The following is a 16,534-nucleotide window of genomic DNA, read 5'->3' on the forward strand; positions in this document are numbered from 1 at the left end:
TATTAGCCTCTAAAGAAAATTGTGGAAAACTATTCATCTGGATTCTTAGAACCGATCAGTAATTCATGCAGTAAATTAATTTTTGGAGAAATTAAATTGATTCTGAAGAGCAGTTTGTATGATGGCGAATAAAAGGGATGGGAGACTATTTTTTAAGACAAATAACAGTATTTTCTGCCTCACTAAGGTGCTATTAAAGAGCTCCTCATTCATCACAATTAACCTGGGCAACCATTAGTGAATCGTTAATTAGATGTTAGACTGTGTCTAATGAATCGCAACACACACTTAGGAACGCTGAATCAATGGTTATTGACTCAAGCAATTATAAGAGATTTATACAACATCTTTTATAAAGAAAAATGTAAAGTTCTTCTCTCAGAAAAGTACATAATAAAGTGCAGTAGAATAGCAAGGATACACATTATCAGTTCACAGCGCATTTCATAAAACATGCTTCAACTTATTCTAAAATTGGAGTTGTACAACAAATTGGCAGTTTGAGGCTGAGACCATCATCCTCCTCATGTGGAGTGAATACATTTGTTAAAAAAAGACAGTAATTGTGCACATCCATCAGAAGCTCTGCATTTCTGTTCCATTCATAAATTTTACCACCTGTCACTTAAAACATACTTCAGAGAAACTCAAAGGAGCACTTTGAGGATTCATGCTGGGTTTCTGGAGAGAATTGTGGTAATTTTCAGACAAATTTTCACCTGCCACTTTCCGTAGTAATGAGGCAGGTTCCCTCTTGACAAAAATAGGGATGGAGGTGGGTAGTTGTTTCTAAGAAAAGAGGCAAGTGTTCTGGTATTGAGAGAGAAACTGCACCCTTGCCTCCATTGCCGGCCAACGCATCTTAGGTGCAGTGAGCTATGTGCTCTCAATCAAGATGTTAAATTCATGTCTTTTGATGAATATACATGCGCTCAGGAGAGTTTAAGGGTTGTAGTGAGTCCATAAGCTCAGATTTATTTCTCTGTACTGGGCATCTGATCATCAGCAGCAGGGTCATTTTCAGATGCATAAGATGCACAGTCAACAACATAACCAGCGAGAGGCAGGGGAAACTCTCTTCAGACACGCAGAAAACATTCATGGCCTCATAAATTCTGTGTACTCCTGCCAAGGAGTTGATTACAGGCAGATTCCATCATGTAAAACCCGCAGCTTTAATGCAGTATGTGTCGTGGTATCACGGGCCACGCTGCCCTAAGCTGGCTTTCCCAAACGTGCCACCAAAATGCAGCACGGGAGCATTTGCTTGGAATTACCACTGACATGACATAAATCCCATCTTTACTGCAAACATATCGTTTATTAGAGCATTTTGAATTTGCCTTCCTTTCAACAAAAACACCATAGAGTGTAGTGCTGGTGTCACTATGTTTGCAAGTCAACTATAAGGATGTATATTTTGTGATTTCCCATTGAGCATACACTACTTTCTGATGTGTCATCCCTTTTTAATGAGACATACCGGCCTCTTTAAAGTGATTACTGGCCACTGGCTTATCAGATTTGGTTTAGAGCGTGCTAATGGCATGATAAGGCACATTAAAGAGATAATAAGTATTTAATGAAGTTAAATGTGGTCAGGCCTGGGCTACAGAGGATTGATCCTTTTTTAAACAGGTCATAAAAAATGAACTTTAAATGTCCAGATAAGATATTAAATGGTCCTGAAGTATGCAAAAAAAGTACATTATTGGCTTCATCTGCTCTCATCTAATTCTGGCTGTTGGTACATGCAAGCTGTGTGGGATGGCACAGCATTGTAGGATATGAATGGTTCCCACTGTGATTTGGAGAAACACTGTGTTCCAGTTTTTAAATCTTATCTATCTCCTCTTCTGTATGAATCCCATGTTTTTAGCAGAAAAAAGTCAGGTGATATGTGATACTTATGTGAAACTTTCTGTTGTTGACAAGGCAGCTGTGCACTTAAGATACTTGAGACTTGAGTTGATTATTTTACTGTATATTCACCTTTTAAACCATATATACCCAGTATCCACAGTGCAGTGAGTTAGTGTATTTAGACTCTAGAATCTTAAATCATGTCACATACAGAGTTACAGAAGTTATTGGCACTTTTTTGCTTGCACTTTTTCTCTTTCTTGCGCTCTCTCTGGACCTGTCTTTCCCACACACACACACACACACACACACACCACACACACACACACACACATCCTGAGATCATCCTGCCTGATGTCAGTGTGATTATGCAGCTGCAAAAGATGGGTGTTCCTACTGCTCCTTTGCCAATGCTTGGGGTGGGGCTCACTGTGTCCATCTGCTCATGGCCTGAGGAAGAAAAACACACACACACACACACACACACACACACACAGACTCGCAGTTTAGAATATGTCCACAGACACATGCATATGCACAGAAACCCACATGCACAAAATAATTGCCTCAGCAGGGATTCTACTCAGTCGTGCTGAATGCCAGGGGATTCAAGGACACGTACAAATCACCTAATGAATTCACAAAAAGTCGTTTCTAGCCCTCTTTGACTATCATTGACTCTTATCCCCCAAATCCTCACAAGCATCACTGCATCTACATAAAAAGTCAACTAAGGGTTGAGCTTTCTCCATAGTCTTTTTAGTCTCCAACTTTTTAAACTATTTCAGTATTTCAGTATATTTCACAGCAATGAAAAATACCTGGGTGTTTGATGTGTCTGTTTCCTTTTCTTTCTTTCTTTCTTTCTTTCTTTCTTTCTTTTTTTTTTTGGTTCTCTTCTTAGGGGTCTTTTTGCAAGCCATTACACCGAGACACATTACCGGGAGGATGGAAGTGCAGTCACCGGTGCTCACAACTTCACGGTACGATGGCATTAGAGTGCTTTTGACATTTATGGTCAAGTTGACGTGCAGTGGACTGACCCTGAGCTTTTTTTTTTTCTTTTTTCTTTTTTGATTTTCCTTATGGAGGATCAGTATTATAGATGATAATCTACAACAATTAGAGAGTGTTTCATTGTTTAGATTTTTTAAATCACTACAGTGTGTTCCAGTGTGTATCTGAAAGCCTCTGGCGCTTGCTGAGCAGGACATCTATCCCGTGGCCTACTTGATGATAAGCCATGTTTTATGCTCTGTTTTTAAGCCAACATTGCCATCAGGATTTCATTATGGAATCCCTTTTTAGCAGCTGATCTATTCCTGACTACTTGTTTTATTCTGCACTAGCTATGTAAAGCAGGGTGCCTGCCACTCTTTTGAGAAATGAAGACAAGATTGATGTTCATTTTGAATTTCTTGGACTTATCAAGGCCCAACTCACTGTGGTGCCTGGATGGTTGAAATCAGTTCATGTGACTCATAAAAGAAAATCCAGGCAGAATTGATTTTTCATTCTATAATGACGGTATTTTTAGTTCAAGTTAGGTAGGAATAAGGTTCCGCTTCGTGACAACAGGTAGGCATTTTTAGCAGCCCTTGCAGAGGAGGGATAACGTTTCTGTGGGGTTGCAGAAACCTGTGATTTGTGATTGTGAAAAGCGCTCTCGCTCTTTCTCCCTTTTAACATAGCTAACAGTCTCTTGCCCTTTTGATTGAAATCACTGTTTAACCTATCAGCGGTGGTTTGACAGGTTGCTTACAGCTTGGAGGAGAAATGTTGGGTAATTCGGCAGTGACTGACAAGTCCATTTCCCACAAAGTTATGCAAACAGCGTTTCCCGCTCCCCCTCTCTCACCTTTAATTTTGAGTGGGTGGATGTAACAAGCGTTGCATCAGGCTGTCAAATAGATGTAGTGTATTGTCTTAGATAAGCTTCATAAGCCTCCAGTGGAAAGACGTACTGTAAATAAACTCTGTGCATTCTGTGAATTGTCTGATAAGACAAGAGAATCAGTGAAAATAAAATTATTTTGCAGCTGCTCCTCTAACATACAAGTCAACACCTGTGAAATAAACCTTGTGGAGGATGAGTGGCTAGTGTGCAGCCAAACATTGTTCAAACCCACATAACTGTAGTTTTAGTGGATATGCCAAACTTCCAAAAATGTATCTGGCTTAAATTTAGGAAAGTTACAACTGGAGTATTAAACATTATATAGCTTAAATGAAGAGTTGGAACAAGCTGATACAGAATGCACATATACTGTCACAAAATAACCAAAATAATCAACAAGATCATTTTTGCAAACGTAAAGATACTTAAAAGGGAATAAAAGAGGAAGACTAGATGTTAATAGGTTTTAACCAAGATTTATTCTATCTTTGTTCTACTTTTTTTTTCCTGCTTTTGGAGCTTACGACTACATATTTTGCTTTCTACTATAAAAATCACAGACACACTGAGGATAACTGAAAAAGACAATCACTATTGCTGCCTCATGTTTTATTTTTAAGAAAGGTGAACTAATCTAGGTCAACTGTAGCCATGCACAGAGCCTTTGGAGCTGCTCTATTTTTATACTTAACATAATGAATCTTGATTCCATCACCACCTGTCTTAGTAAGTTGTACTATTCGTGTCAAACAGAAGCAGTGAATTTTTTTTTTATTTTAAGTCTCACCCCAAAGCATTTCCTCCCCCCAGTTCAATATTGGGGATGAGAAATGTTCAGCATAGTGACTAATGACAGTTGATTTAAGAGGACTGGAGTGCTGCTAGATAGTAAATGGAGGTCTGTATTCCCTTTTAACAAGACCCATTTCCTCCGCTCTCCTTGTGTTCAGACAGCAGTGCTTTGACTGTGTCTGAGGAGCCTTAAATGTCCTGTTTCCCTTTTACTAGACCACCGTGGTGGAATAATGAAGGAAAAACAATTACCATATTACTGTCACCTCCCATCCGTGTCAGTTTCCCTGCCTCTCCTTTCAACTGTGTAGGTTGCATTAATTTCAAAAAGCCTGTTTGTACGGAGAGGGAGAGGAGAAAATACTGCTCTACAGAGCACGCTAATTTAAACGAACTTAACTTATGTCAGCATCAGCACTGTTCCACTGTATCTTGTCCTGTTTTGCTCTTTTGATGTCAGAACAACTGCGACAGGAAATTTGACAAGCAGCTTTTCTTTAAAAAAAAAAAAAAAAAAAAAAAAAACATGATACATTTTTAATTAAATTACCCAGTGGGTAAAGCTTTCTTTGCATGAAATGTTTTCATCTCCAGTATGTAAAGGCTTTTTTTTTTTTTTTAATTTAAACAATCTCTTTTAGAATAACTGCTACTACCACGGGGAAGTGCAGGCACATCCGAACTCCGATGTCACCCTCAGCGTCTGCTCAGGCCTTCGGTAAGAAACATAACCATCATTTTGTATTCAAGCAGCATCTCAACGCTGCCCTTTAAGTGCTATTTGCCACAGCAATGTTTATATTTACTTAAGTCACTCTGCACAGCAGCCCATCGCTCTTAAGCCCCTTAAGCGTGTTGTCAGTAAGTGTGTGGCTCGCAGGAATAGAAAATGTCACACCTCATTGTCTTTGTCCACAGAGGCATCCAGTAAATATCTGTGCTCGTTTTGACAGTAAACAGGCATCTTGCTGCTGCTAATGACCAAGCACAACTGGAAGATTTGAGAATTGGGCGTCAGTTGAGACAGTGTCATCCTCTGCTTAATTAAACAGCAAGGAAATAGTTTTGGAAACAGAAAATGTTTAGTTTGCCATGAAGACCTTCTTATCAATGCAATACAATATAATGACGAAGAACATTAAAGTTATTAACAATTTTCAGCCTAAATACATGTGATCTGAAATTGGAGCTGTCATTTCAGTGACAAAGTATGCATAAAAGAGGCTGGAGTGTAATAATACTGAACTTATTTGTGACCATGAAAGCATTTGTGCTCAAAGCCATTCAGAATTTTTACCCTAACAAGACTGGATGTCTAGAAGCTCTTTATGGTCTGTATGATAAAGAAAAATATTTCAAAGTTTCAAGTGGCTTCAGTAAAAGTGGGCTAAGGGCCACCTCAGTTGTCACATATTCCATCAGACAGAGCCACATTCAATCACGTTCTACATCTGAGAGGTTGGTTATGCTTTGAAGCTTTGTTATCAAACTCACACTGCTGTCTCTGCAGAGGCTTCATCTCACTTGAAAACAAGACATTCATCATTGAGCCAGTGTCTGGCCAAGATGCCAGTTCCCACTTCATCTACCGGGTGGAAGAGCTCAGACTTACCCCAGGAGCCTGCGGCCACGGCTTCAACATGTCCTCTGTTGCTCCTGAAAACCACATCAAGAGCCCCTTCCAGTCCTTCCATACAAGGGTGAGATTAGTATTATGTTGTATTAGAGCTGCTGGACATCAAAGTTCAAATTTGAGCATTTTTTAAAATATTATTTTGGTTGTCAAATGTTTCCGAAGGCTAACATTCACTTGGTGAAAGATAAATAGGCTTTTGACCAAGATCCAGCAAACTGGCGAGCAGACCGGTTTGGATAAGTTCCCTGAGGGTGTTGCCCTGGGCTTGACACTCATTTTATCTGTGCTCGGAGCCCAATGTCAAGGACCCATGCAGAAGGTTTGGCCGCTGATTTGCATGGAGCAGGTGCAGGATCCATCTGCCCATATTCCCAAGCATTAAAAACTCCATTTGAGTCAGGAAGTAAAACTTACCAACATACAGTACTTAATGACCCCTGAGTAATATCTGGGCTTTGGGAATTTACGAGAGCATACATTCTATCTTACTGGACAAGACACTGGGGCCAAAATATCACTGAATATGTCTGTGTGACCTGCTTTTGTATGATATCCTAGCTTTTTAAAGTTATACAGTGCTTCACAGTGACATAGGCCAAAATTGCCAGTGGCCAGGTTGCAGCTTTAACTTAAGAAATAGCTTGACATCATGGGAAACTTACTTATTTACTCTCTTGCCAGGATGACACAGTTGATGCTCTCTCATGTCTGGACGCTAAATATGAAGCTACAGCTAGCAGTTGATTAGCTTAGCTTAGCATAAAGACTGAAAAAAGGGGAACAGCTAGCCTAGCTCTGTCTAAAGGTAACAAAATTTGCTTAGTAGCACCCCTAATGCTCACTAATTTGCATGTTAAATCTTGTTTTTCAAATCCATACAAAAGCTGAAGTGTAGAAACCATTATGGTTATGTGACTCCCATAACGTCACCCTCTTAAAATAATTGCCTAAGTCATTTTTTTACAAAAATGTTTTTTTTTTCCTAAATCATCTCCTCATGATGCTGGTCACCTCTGGTAAAATTGCCTACATCCTCAGTTAAACAGATCGTGCCATTCTACCCCTTTAGTATAATTGCCTATGTCAAGAGTGTGACTTTTTTAGTTTTAATTTGCCTAAGTTATTTAATTCTCTCATGTTGCATGTTTGACTGACCTTCTGGTTTGTATGTTCAATAGGCATCTGTTGTTATAACTGTTTTGATTAAAATTGTTAGTAAATATCATATATTCAACAAGTGGTTCAGTTTTTTGTGTTTCCTGAAAAATCTGAAAAAATGACTTAGGCAATTATTTTAAGAGGGTGACGATAAGATGAGAGACGATAAGATGATAACAAATGACTTAAGTTTTTAGTTTATGCTAAGCTAAGCAATCAGCTGCTGGCTGTCGCTTCATATGTATTGTACATACTTGAGATTGGTATTGATTTCCATATCTAACTTTCAGCAAGAAAGTAAATAAATGTAATGGTTGATTTATTCCTTTGAGATTTTAAGGTAGATTGATCATAAGGAGGATAAAAGAAAAAACTTTTTTTTAGCAAATCACAGTATATTTCTAACATGCAGCATCTCTGTCTTTATTTCAGCATAAAAGGCATGCTCAGAAGACAACCAAATACGTTGAGCTGATAATTGTTGCAGACAACAGAGAGGTAATGCACCTGCCTTGCTTCCATTCACAAATGCTGTGTTTGAACAACAGAAACAACACACTGAAAACACAGCACCGCTTCATACAGCAGGAAAAAAAGCAGGGTAAGCTGTAGTAACAGCAGAGCAGGTCCCACCGGAGCTGCAGAATTAGGTCAGTGTGCGGCAGGCAGTGTGGTCTGGTGGCAGCAGCTCCGATTTGACAGGAAGTGCTGAACGATCCCCCGGCGGAGGCAGACAGGAAACAGGAAAACGCAGTGTGGATACAGAGGAGTCTCCCGTAAGCACTGACGAGCTCATTGTGGGGTTTCCTCCTGGCAGTTTATGCCACCAACCTGAATGGAAAGAAAGGAAATGGAGAAAAAAAAAAAAGAATAAGGGATCAAGTAAGGCCCATATTTGTTCAGCACCAACACAGGTGGATGCACAGGGAGAAGGGTAGAAATAGAAGGTCTGACTTCACTGCAATTTGGATCCACAGCTTTACAAGCTGTCAGATCTGCCAATATACCTGCTCCCTGCAGCCGTGCTATTCGTCTCTCAAGCACTGGGAGATTTTTCTAGATCCAGATGGTCACAGCATGACAACCTGCCGAACACACAGTAAAACGTATTGCCTTTGAATATTTTAAGCATCTCATTCACACAAAATACTGCCTCGGCTGTGCTCTGTTGTGTTTCGTGCTTTTTAGTTCTGAAAATGGATGTAAACACACATCTCCATGCAAAACAACTACTGTGGGTGTAAATGTTCCAATTTCTACCACTGATTACATATAATTTTGTTTGCAGTTTCAGAAACAGGGGAAGGACGTGGACAAGGTGAAACAGAGACTGGCAGAGATAGCCAATTATGTGGACAAGGTAAAAACATCCTCTTCCCTTTGCACAGGAGGAATAAATCACTTTTTTAAAATAGAAATATTGCTGGCAGCAGAGATTAATGGGATGACTGTGTGATATATTAATGTCCTACTAAAACAGCTGCTTTTAGTCTGTCTAAAACCTCTGCCAGAGCTGTGGATCTATAGCCAGCAGATACAGTAGGCAGATGGATTTACTTGAGGGGAGCATGGATAGAGACGTGGAAAAGACATGTTCTGATCATGAGAAAAACATGAAGAGATGTTCTCACTGATGCACACAGGGGAGGATTCAGGGCTGCCATAACAAAATGTAATGTTATTCAGTGAACTGAGTAACCAAAAGTAAAAGGCTACAATAGTGTCTCACACATCTGTTTGGAGCTCTGTTGACCATTCATGTAATCTAAGATCTATAAATCCTCTGGCCTTTTTATCCCTTCCAACTTTCTCCTCTTATCAATATGCTCCTGCCCTTTTCAGTTCTACAGAGCCCTGAACATCCGGGTGGCCCTGGTGGGTCTGGAGGTGTGGAGCGACTCCGACAAATGCCCCATCACCCAGGATCCCTTCACCACCCTGCACGAGTTCCTAGACTGGAGGAAAGTCAAACTGCTGCCCCAGAAACCGCACGACAACGCTCAGCTCATAAGGTGGAAATTTAATTTAACAGAATAAATTGAGCCCACAAATGAACAAATAAATGTACACATTGCTACATGAGAACAGATCCTTAAAGGGTCGTGCCAGTGGTTGCAGATGTCTCAGCCCATTAGCTACACAGTCACTCGTGCTTTACATTAGTGCTAACCATTTTCCCAAGGATAACATGGATTTTTACACACTGATTTCCCACCCGGTCAGCCATTGTTTTCCATTAATTCTACTGTTGTGTGTGAATCACATCATCAAATTACAGCGGTACCTGGTTGTTAGTTTATTGTTTATTGTTTATTCAGATCCAATTTGATTGTCAAATTGGCAACAACTGCTCTGTCTTGGGTCCATATTAAAATATACAGTATAATCATCAAATGTTTACACGACATACAGTAAAGTTAACAGCTGCAGTGTCACCATAACTCCATAACATTTGACACTGACAATAAAACATGAAAATTCATACATATCAACTTATTTGCACGTCTATAATAAGACACAACACATTTTTTTCCATGCATCGGTGCAGTTTTATAAGTAACAGGCAAAAAAATGCTGTATGATATTGTAGAACCCAGCACTCTTCTCCTCTAACATTTCTATTTCCTCTCCACCCTGTCCTCTGACCTTTGCAGTGGGGTTTACTTCCAGGGCACCACCATTGGCATGGCGCCCATTATGAGCATGTGCACAGTTGAGCAGTCTGGAGGCATTGTCATGGTGAGTATAAAACCCTCTCGCTGCTCCAACCGTGCCTCCACCCTCCTCTTCCTCTGTGCTGCCTGATTGTATCAGTGTGGACATTGTTCAGATTCAGCAAGCTAACACAATCCAGGCATGATTTACACAGAAAAGGTGTTTGTTGTTTGCTGGAGTGGCATTTACCGACAGGTCTGGCAGGAAGTTGTGCTTTTAAACATAATTATATTTGTGGTGGAGCTCCCTCCAGGTCCATGCCCTCATCATTTGCCACAACACTACGTGCTCAAAGGAATATGTAAAAATGTACACTCAGAGGGGCTGTAGCACAGACATACACACCCTTTTAAGGTCATTTGAGGTCTCACAGTCATTCAATCACGCTCTCCTCACTGTGACATCTCTAAAAGGTCAGTGGGACACAGGTAAATCGAAGGCCACAGCATTTAAACAAAACCACATTAACATTTTTATGAGATGTGATAAATTGTTTATGCCAGCTCTTATAGAGCACACATTTGAATCAAAATGCGTTTTTTACACGCAACTGCACATCACCCCTGGTACATTAAATTATTACACATAGCAAATTAGCGGCCTGTTGGGCTCTTCCGCCTGCTGTAGTTACTTGACATCCATGCCAAATCACAAAGCGGCTATCTGCCCAATGCCATTATGTCTCAGCCCAGATGTGTATCCCCCATTAATAGATATGTTTCCTGCTGGCCGAGGCTGTGGTGAGGCTTCTCCAGATGTTTGTCGTCCCCATTACTTACAGATGGCAGATGAGTTGGACCGAGATTAAAGGGTCATGTAACCAGTAAGAGGGCGGCAAGATGAGATGAGCCATTTCTCAAACCATACACTGCCATGTGTTAATCAGCCTCAAATCCTTTATTTGGTCCACATGTTCTTCGACTTTGTACAACATAATGTTATTTATTTTTATATGTGAATGCCTCAGTTTAAACAGTGACAGCTAACAATATCCACTTTTTTATATAGTATTCTTGTCTGGGAGTTATTTTCTCACATGGCTGGAAATGATATCAGAAAGACTATAAGAGCTTCTCTTGGTTGTAGCCAACACTATCAAATTCTCACCATCACAACAATGGCTTATATATATATATATATATATATATATATATATATATATATATATATATACTGCTTCAAAGTAATGGCTGTGACTTCCAAGAGTTCCATCCATTTCTGCTGACTCCAATATTACACTGTTACACTTTTTGTGAGAAAGCATTCAACCATGGATTACACACACATACACACACACACTGATAAATATGACAGAAGCAGATGAAAGTTTTCCCATTCTTCCTCTTACAAGGCGGAGTGCAGCACCCCCTGATGCTGCTCTGTAATCAGAGCATAAAATAGCTCAGCTTGCCCTCAACTTTGACATATGACCTCGCCTTCAAAGGAAGTGTGTGATTTTCTCATGTACATGGCAGAGAACATTCAAAGACCACAGCAAGATTTACAGTAGCCATGTGGGGGGCCTCTTTCTCAGGGGTTGTGAGATTTGAAATGCTGAAACATGGACATTATTCAGGGGTTTACATGGAAGCATGTTTTCTTTTCTTTTTTTTTTTGGGTGGGGGGGTGGGGGGGTTGGGGTTGTTTTGTATCAGCCAGCCTTACTCAATGTGTAACCATCCTGCCACCAGTTGTGCAGCAGTTATCCCCCTCATATTTCTGGAATATTCTTCTCTTGGGGTCGTTGGCAGATGTTTTTTGTGGCTACTACTGGTGCTTGTTCTTTCTTCACTATGTGTAGGCTCCTCTGTGTGCCTCTGCAACTAAAAGTATGGTTTCATGTAAGCTGTGCAGTGAATGTGGAATCTATACTTACGCGTCAGAGCTGGGCAAAATGTCTGATATTAAGAGGAATAGTTTGACATTTAAAAATTTCTGGTAGGTAGATTTTGTTATCTTCGGGCAGAACGAGGTTAACAGTTTCGTCTTGTTTCTATTTTTTATGTGTAAGCTAAGCTAATGGTGTTTGCCTCACATGCACCGTACACACATGAATACACTACCTCCCTGAAAGTGAATAAGTGCATTTCCCATTGTGAAATTGTGAAAAAATGTTCCTTTAATGTCATAATATTAATAAGAATATTTCTGAGAAATGTATGACACAATATGATTCCATTGGAAGATGACAGACTACTACTGTGTCATTCATCTCTTTCTATTTGTCTCCTCTCTAGCCTCACTTTGGCATTCACATATATACTCCACCGACTTCATTTCTCAGTCACCCACCAAACCCCCCGCCCCCCGTCTCCGTCTCCCTCTCAGCATGTCTGTCTACAAAACTAGGTGAAACCTCCACCTTCCACCTCTCTCTCGTCGCTCTCCATCTCTGTCTGGCTTGTGTGGGGCGGTTGTCTCGCTTATCAATGCGGTAGCGAGTCATACAGCGGTAGGTTTATGGAGCTTCCTGCAGTAGCTGTTTCCACTGGCAGCGGGTATGATTGGGTCTGCAGGGGTAATGGAATGGCAGATGAATTCAGGCCTCCATGAGGAGACTGAGTAATAGAGGAAGGATGAGGGGGGCAGTTCGGACAGTTTCTGAACTGTTTTGGGAATCTGCAGCTTAAAAATTGCCTTCTTTGAACTTTGCATTTTCTTTCTCCTCTTTTTTTCCCCCCTTTTCTGTGCACTTCAGTTTGGTTTGGTTTTTGCTCAAAGCTCACTCAAGTAACTTTGATTGAATTTACAATATACAGGTACATATATATACAATGTTCTCATGTTCTTGGTTCCTCATTTTTTCTCCCCCACTGTAGGATCACTCTGAGAACCCACTGGGTGCAGCCGTGACTTTGGCCCACGAACTGGGACACAATTTTGGTATGAACCACGACACCCCAGAGCGCGGCTGTGGCTGCAGGATGACCGTTGACCGTGGAGGCTGCATCATGACCCCCTCCACAGGGTGAGTCTCTGGTGTTCTTTTTCCCTGGGATTATATTGCATAAACCTTATGATTAAAACATAAGACGAATGTGACGCAAATTGTTATGCTGCTGGACTGGTTGAGGCAGCAGCAGCAAAATTCTAATTAAATGTCCACTGGTCCACACTGTCACTGCAATAATTGTGCTGGTTGTTGCTGTTCTGTTTTAGCATTCCATTGCTATTTAGATTGTTGTTTTAGGGCTAATTTGATTATTTGTTTTCTATCATTTAAATTTTCAATTTGTGGTCTATTCCAGTAAAATCTTGCTGGGAACAAAATTGGTTAAATTGGCTTCAGATTTAAAAACATAAGCTCAAACAAAGTTTGTTGTGACTCTTAGGCTGTTTCTCCCATTAAACAGTTACCCTTTAAAAGCATTGTTTCACTCAGCTACAGGTTTAAAATGCATATCAGCGTAACTTTTCTGAATAAATTAATGACTTCCTCTGCACCTGGACAGTCAGAAAAGATTAATTGAGCTCTACTAGTTGGACAGGTTGAATCATTTTCATCTGTACATGATGCTCCATTGTTTATGTGTTGATGTATGAGAGAGGGCTCAAACACACACACACACATACACGAACACACACACACACACACACACACACACATTGGCCCGCGACTAAAGCAGCTGCTCTAGCATTCTACCCGTATTGCCTGGGTCGCTGAGATAACAGTGCTGCTGCAAGTGATGGACTCTGTGACTGTTAGTAAACAGCAAGCAGATAAGGCAAACCCAGAGCGCAGTACCAGATTTCACCCTTGGTCCAGTGCCAGTCTGGTTTGTGTGATGGTGGGTCCCGCAAGCGACAGATGAATGTGGTCAGGATGAATTCCACAACGCTGTGAAGAAGACAGAGAAGAAAAAAGGCTGTTACTGTTATTATTGAAATATTCTGTTTGAGTTTTTAAAACGCTAACAACTAAAGAAACAGCTTACACCCATCACACACACCGACATCAGTCCCTGCATACATCTGTCCCACACATTAACAATATCAATGCATGTTAAAAGGGATTTGTCCAATTTTGAGAATATAGCAGGAAAGGTTGCCAGATCTTATAAAACTCTCTGGTTGAGCCAGGAGTACTATGCCTGTAGTATGTTCAAATTTGAGGTGTGCCTTTATATCCTCCAGTCTGTGTTTATGAGATGGTGGTGGTGGAGTCTTTTTCCATTTAAGGAGAATCAGTCATCAGGCAAACAGCGTAGAGACGGCTACAGCGTGGTTAACTGCGGTCTTGGCTGTCAGAGAGTTAGTATCAAAAACTGTGCCACATACACATGGAGGTGTATTAAAAACACCTGTCCAAACATCCTACAGCAGCAGACAGGACCAAAACACATGACTGTGGGTGCCCAGATCAGGCCCACATCTTCAGCAATTCAATTATTTATCAAGTTCACAATATAAAGAAAAAAGCAGATATATCATCATATATATCAACCGATATAGACTGTAGGATATGAAAGAAAACAGAAAATTGTTAATTAGGTGGAGAAACAAAAGAGCAGAATGTGGATAAATGTAGAAACACATTGTAGTGCAGTGCAGTCTATTAAAAACATTATATTAACAATGATGTGCTAAGATCTGAGAAGCAGTTTTGAGCAGTGAGCAGGCCCATTAAAATTTGTGAAAAGTCCCTGTGGATGTGTGATTTTTCCAAGCCCTAGTTGTGGCTATTGTCATCAAAAACTGTCATTAAAGTAGATAAAAGCTATTTTCAATTACGCTCATGAATCAGCAGAGACACAAAAGAAGAAAACCGCAGGTGGCTTGTGAGCACATCCTTCAAAATGCCACAAAACCTGCTAAAAACACATGAATCTCTAACTTAGCTATGTACCAGAAGTGTCCCAGAAAACTTGAATGACCTTTTACTGTAGCAATAGAAAAAAAGAGGAGGGTACATGGGGTAGGGGGGTGGGCTCAGAAACTGTTTATTTGTACAGCCACTGGCAACAGTGAGCTCATCCTGCTGTTCTCATACTACAGCACTTATTTCTGAGAAAAAAAAGCATAATGCACACAGAACACTGCTGGATTTATGCAGTGTAGTTTTTGAACATGCACTTAGTGTACTGACATGACGACTTTGCTGTAGCTCGTCAGCGGCCAAAGATATCTAATGATGTCATGTGCAGAGTTTAGAAAAATGACTATCTGATCTAAATGGGTTAGAATGAGTCACGGTACTGTTTAATTCTTCATAACAGCATAGGTTAATGATGCATGGTCGCTCCTTTTCAGCACCGTGTGCTATATAATTATGACATTAGATACATTAATAGTAGAGAGAGGTGATCAGTGACCTTTCATTCTGAAATTCGCTCCTCTGTTTGCTAAGTAAAGGGTGCAGGATAAATCCATACACTGTGGTACAGTGACATTTTGTCTGGCCATTTTGTGTTGATACACTGACTCCAAGTATCAATATTTCCCTATTCAATTATTAATATTTTAATTGTGTACTGACCATTGTTCACTGCAGTCTGTATGTTAGGATGAATAGAACATTTTTATCATTCAAACAATCTTAGTTACTGTAAAACTGGAGGATAACAATGTATGTTATCAGTCATACACTGAATTTACACCTGTACCTGAGAGATCTTTAAAGCTTTATCAATATGTTTTTGCATGAAAGGGGTAGTTTGACATTTTTATTTCCAGTCTGTATGCTAAACTCAGCTAACCCCTTCTACTGTACCTTTAGCAATGCATCAAATAACTAATGTGATGAACCCACACAGGCAGAGGCGAGGCAAGTTTTTTATATAGCACCTGTTTCAACAACAAGGTAATTCAAAGTCCTTTACACGAGCTGTAAACAAAAAACATAAGGCAGTGTTGAAATAATAGATAAATAATAAATGAAATAATAGAAGATATAAACAAGCCAAAGTTCAGCGATTACACTGTAGTTATCAACACAATTCTATGTTTTGATTTAGTTTCTTCCTGTTCATTGTTTTGGTCTTGTAGTTTTACAGTTTGGTTCACTCTCACCGCTCTCATCAAGCCTCTTTTTCCAGATGCCTGTTTTCAGCTCTTTGTAAACCCACTGTACATTATCTTCTACCTAGTAACAAATGACAGGCACAGTTAGCAACTAGCTGATGAACATTTAGAACTTAAAGAGCCAGAAATTTCCCTCAGCAGATGGCAGAGACCAAAAACAGAGCCAAAAAGCAGAATGAATTTTAGATTTACATCAGGTGCTCTGAAATTTGACTCCACATAAATGCTCATGTTGCTCCGTAACTCCTGGATGTATATTTAAGCAATTTTTTTGCTAACTCCTTCCCCATCATTAATGGTGTGTTTAGAGCTTACTCACAGCTGCTTTCAAGAGGCCAAAAGAATCAAATAGCACGACTTAAAACTCATAATAATGTTTAGATTTTGATAGATCAACTGTGTTGTCTAGACAGTGTTGTTATTTAGATGATATCAGTTGACAATGAGCCATG

The 16,534-nt window shown here is 40.1% G+C and overlaps 1 protein-coding gene across 2 annotated transcripts in view; it reads left to right on the forward strand.

Moving 5' to 3' along the window:
• adam12b (ADAM metallopeptidase domain 12b) overlaps positions 1-16,534 on the forward strand; it is a 73,529-nt gene that overhangs the window by 29,204 nt on the left and 27,791 nt on the right. For both annotated transcript variants that reach the window (XM_018696914.2, XM_018696915.2), the window contains exons 4-11: positions 2,768-2,846; positions 5,194-5,270; positions 6,063-6,252; positions 7,779-7,844; positions 8,635-8,706; positions 9,189-9,358; positions 10,001-10,085; positions 12,881-13,029. In XM_018696914.2, coding sequence (XP_018552430.1) covers positions 2,768-2,846; positions 5,194-5,270; positions 6,063-6,252; positions 7,779-7,844; positions 8,635-8,706; positions 9,189-9,358; positions 10,001-10,085; positions 12,881-13,029 — 888 coding nt within the window. The remainder of the gene's footprint in view (positions 1-2,767; positions 2,847-5,193; positions 5,271-6,062; positions 6,253-7,778; positions 7,845-8,634; positions 8,707-9,188; positions 9,359-10,000; positions 10,086-12,880; positions 13,030-16,534) is intronic.

Source organism: Lates calcarifer, linkage group LG16_LG22 (genome assembly GCF_001640805.2).
Source record: "Lates calcarifer isolate ASB-BC8 linkage group LG16_LG22, TLL_Latcal_v3, whole genome shotgun sequence".
Classification (NCBI taxonomy): Eukaryota; Metazoa; Chordata; class Actinopteri; family Centropomidae; genus Lates; species Lates calcarifer.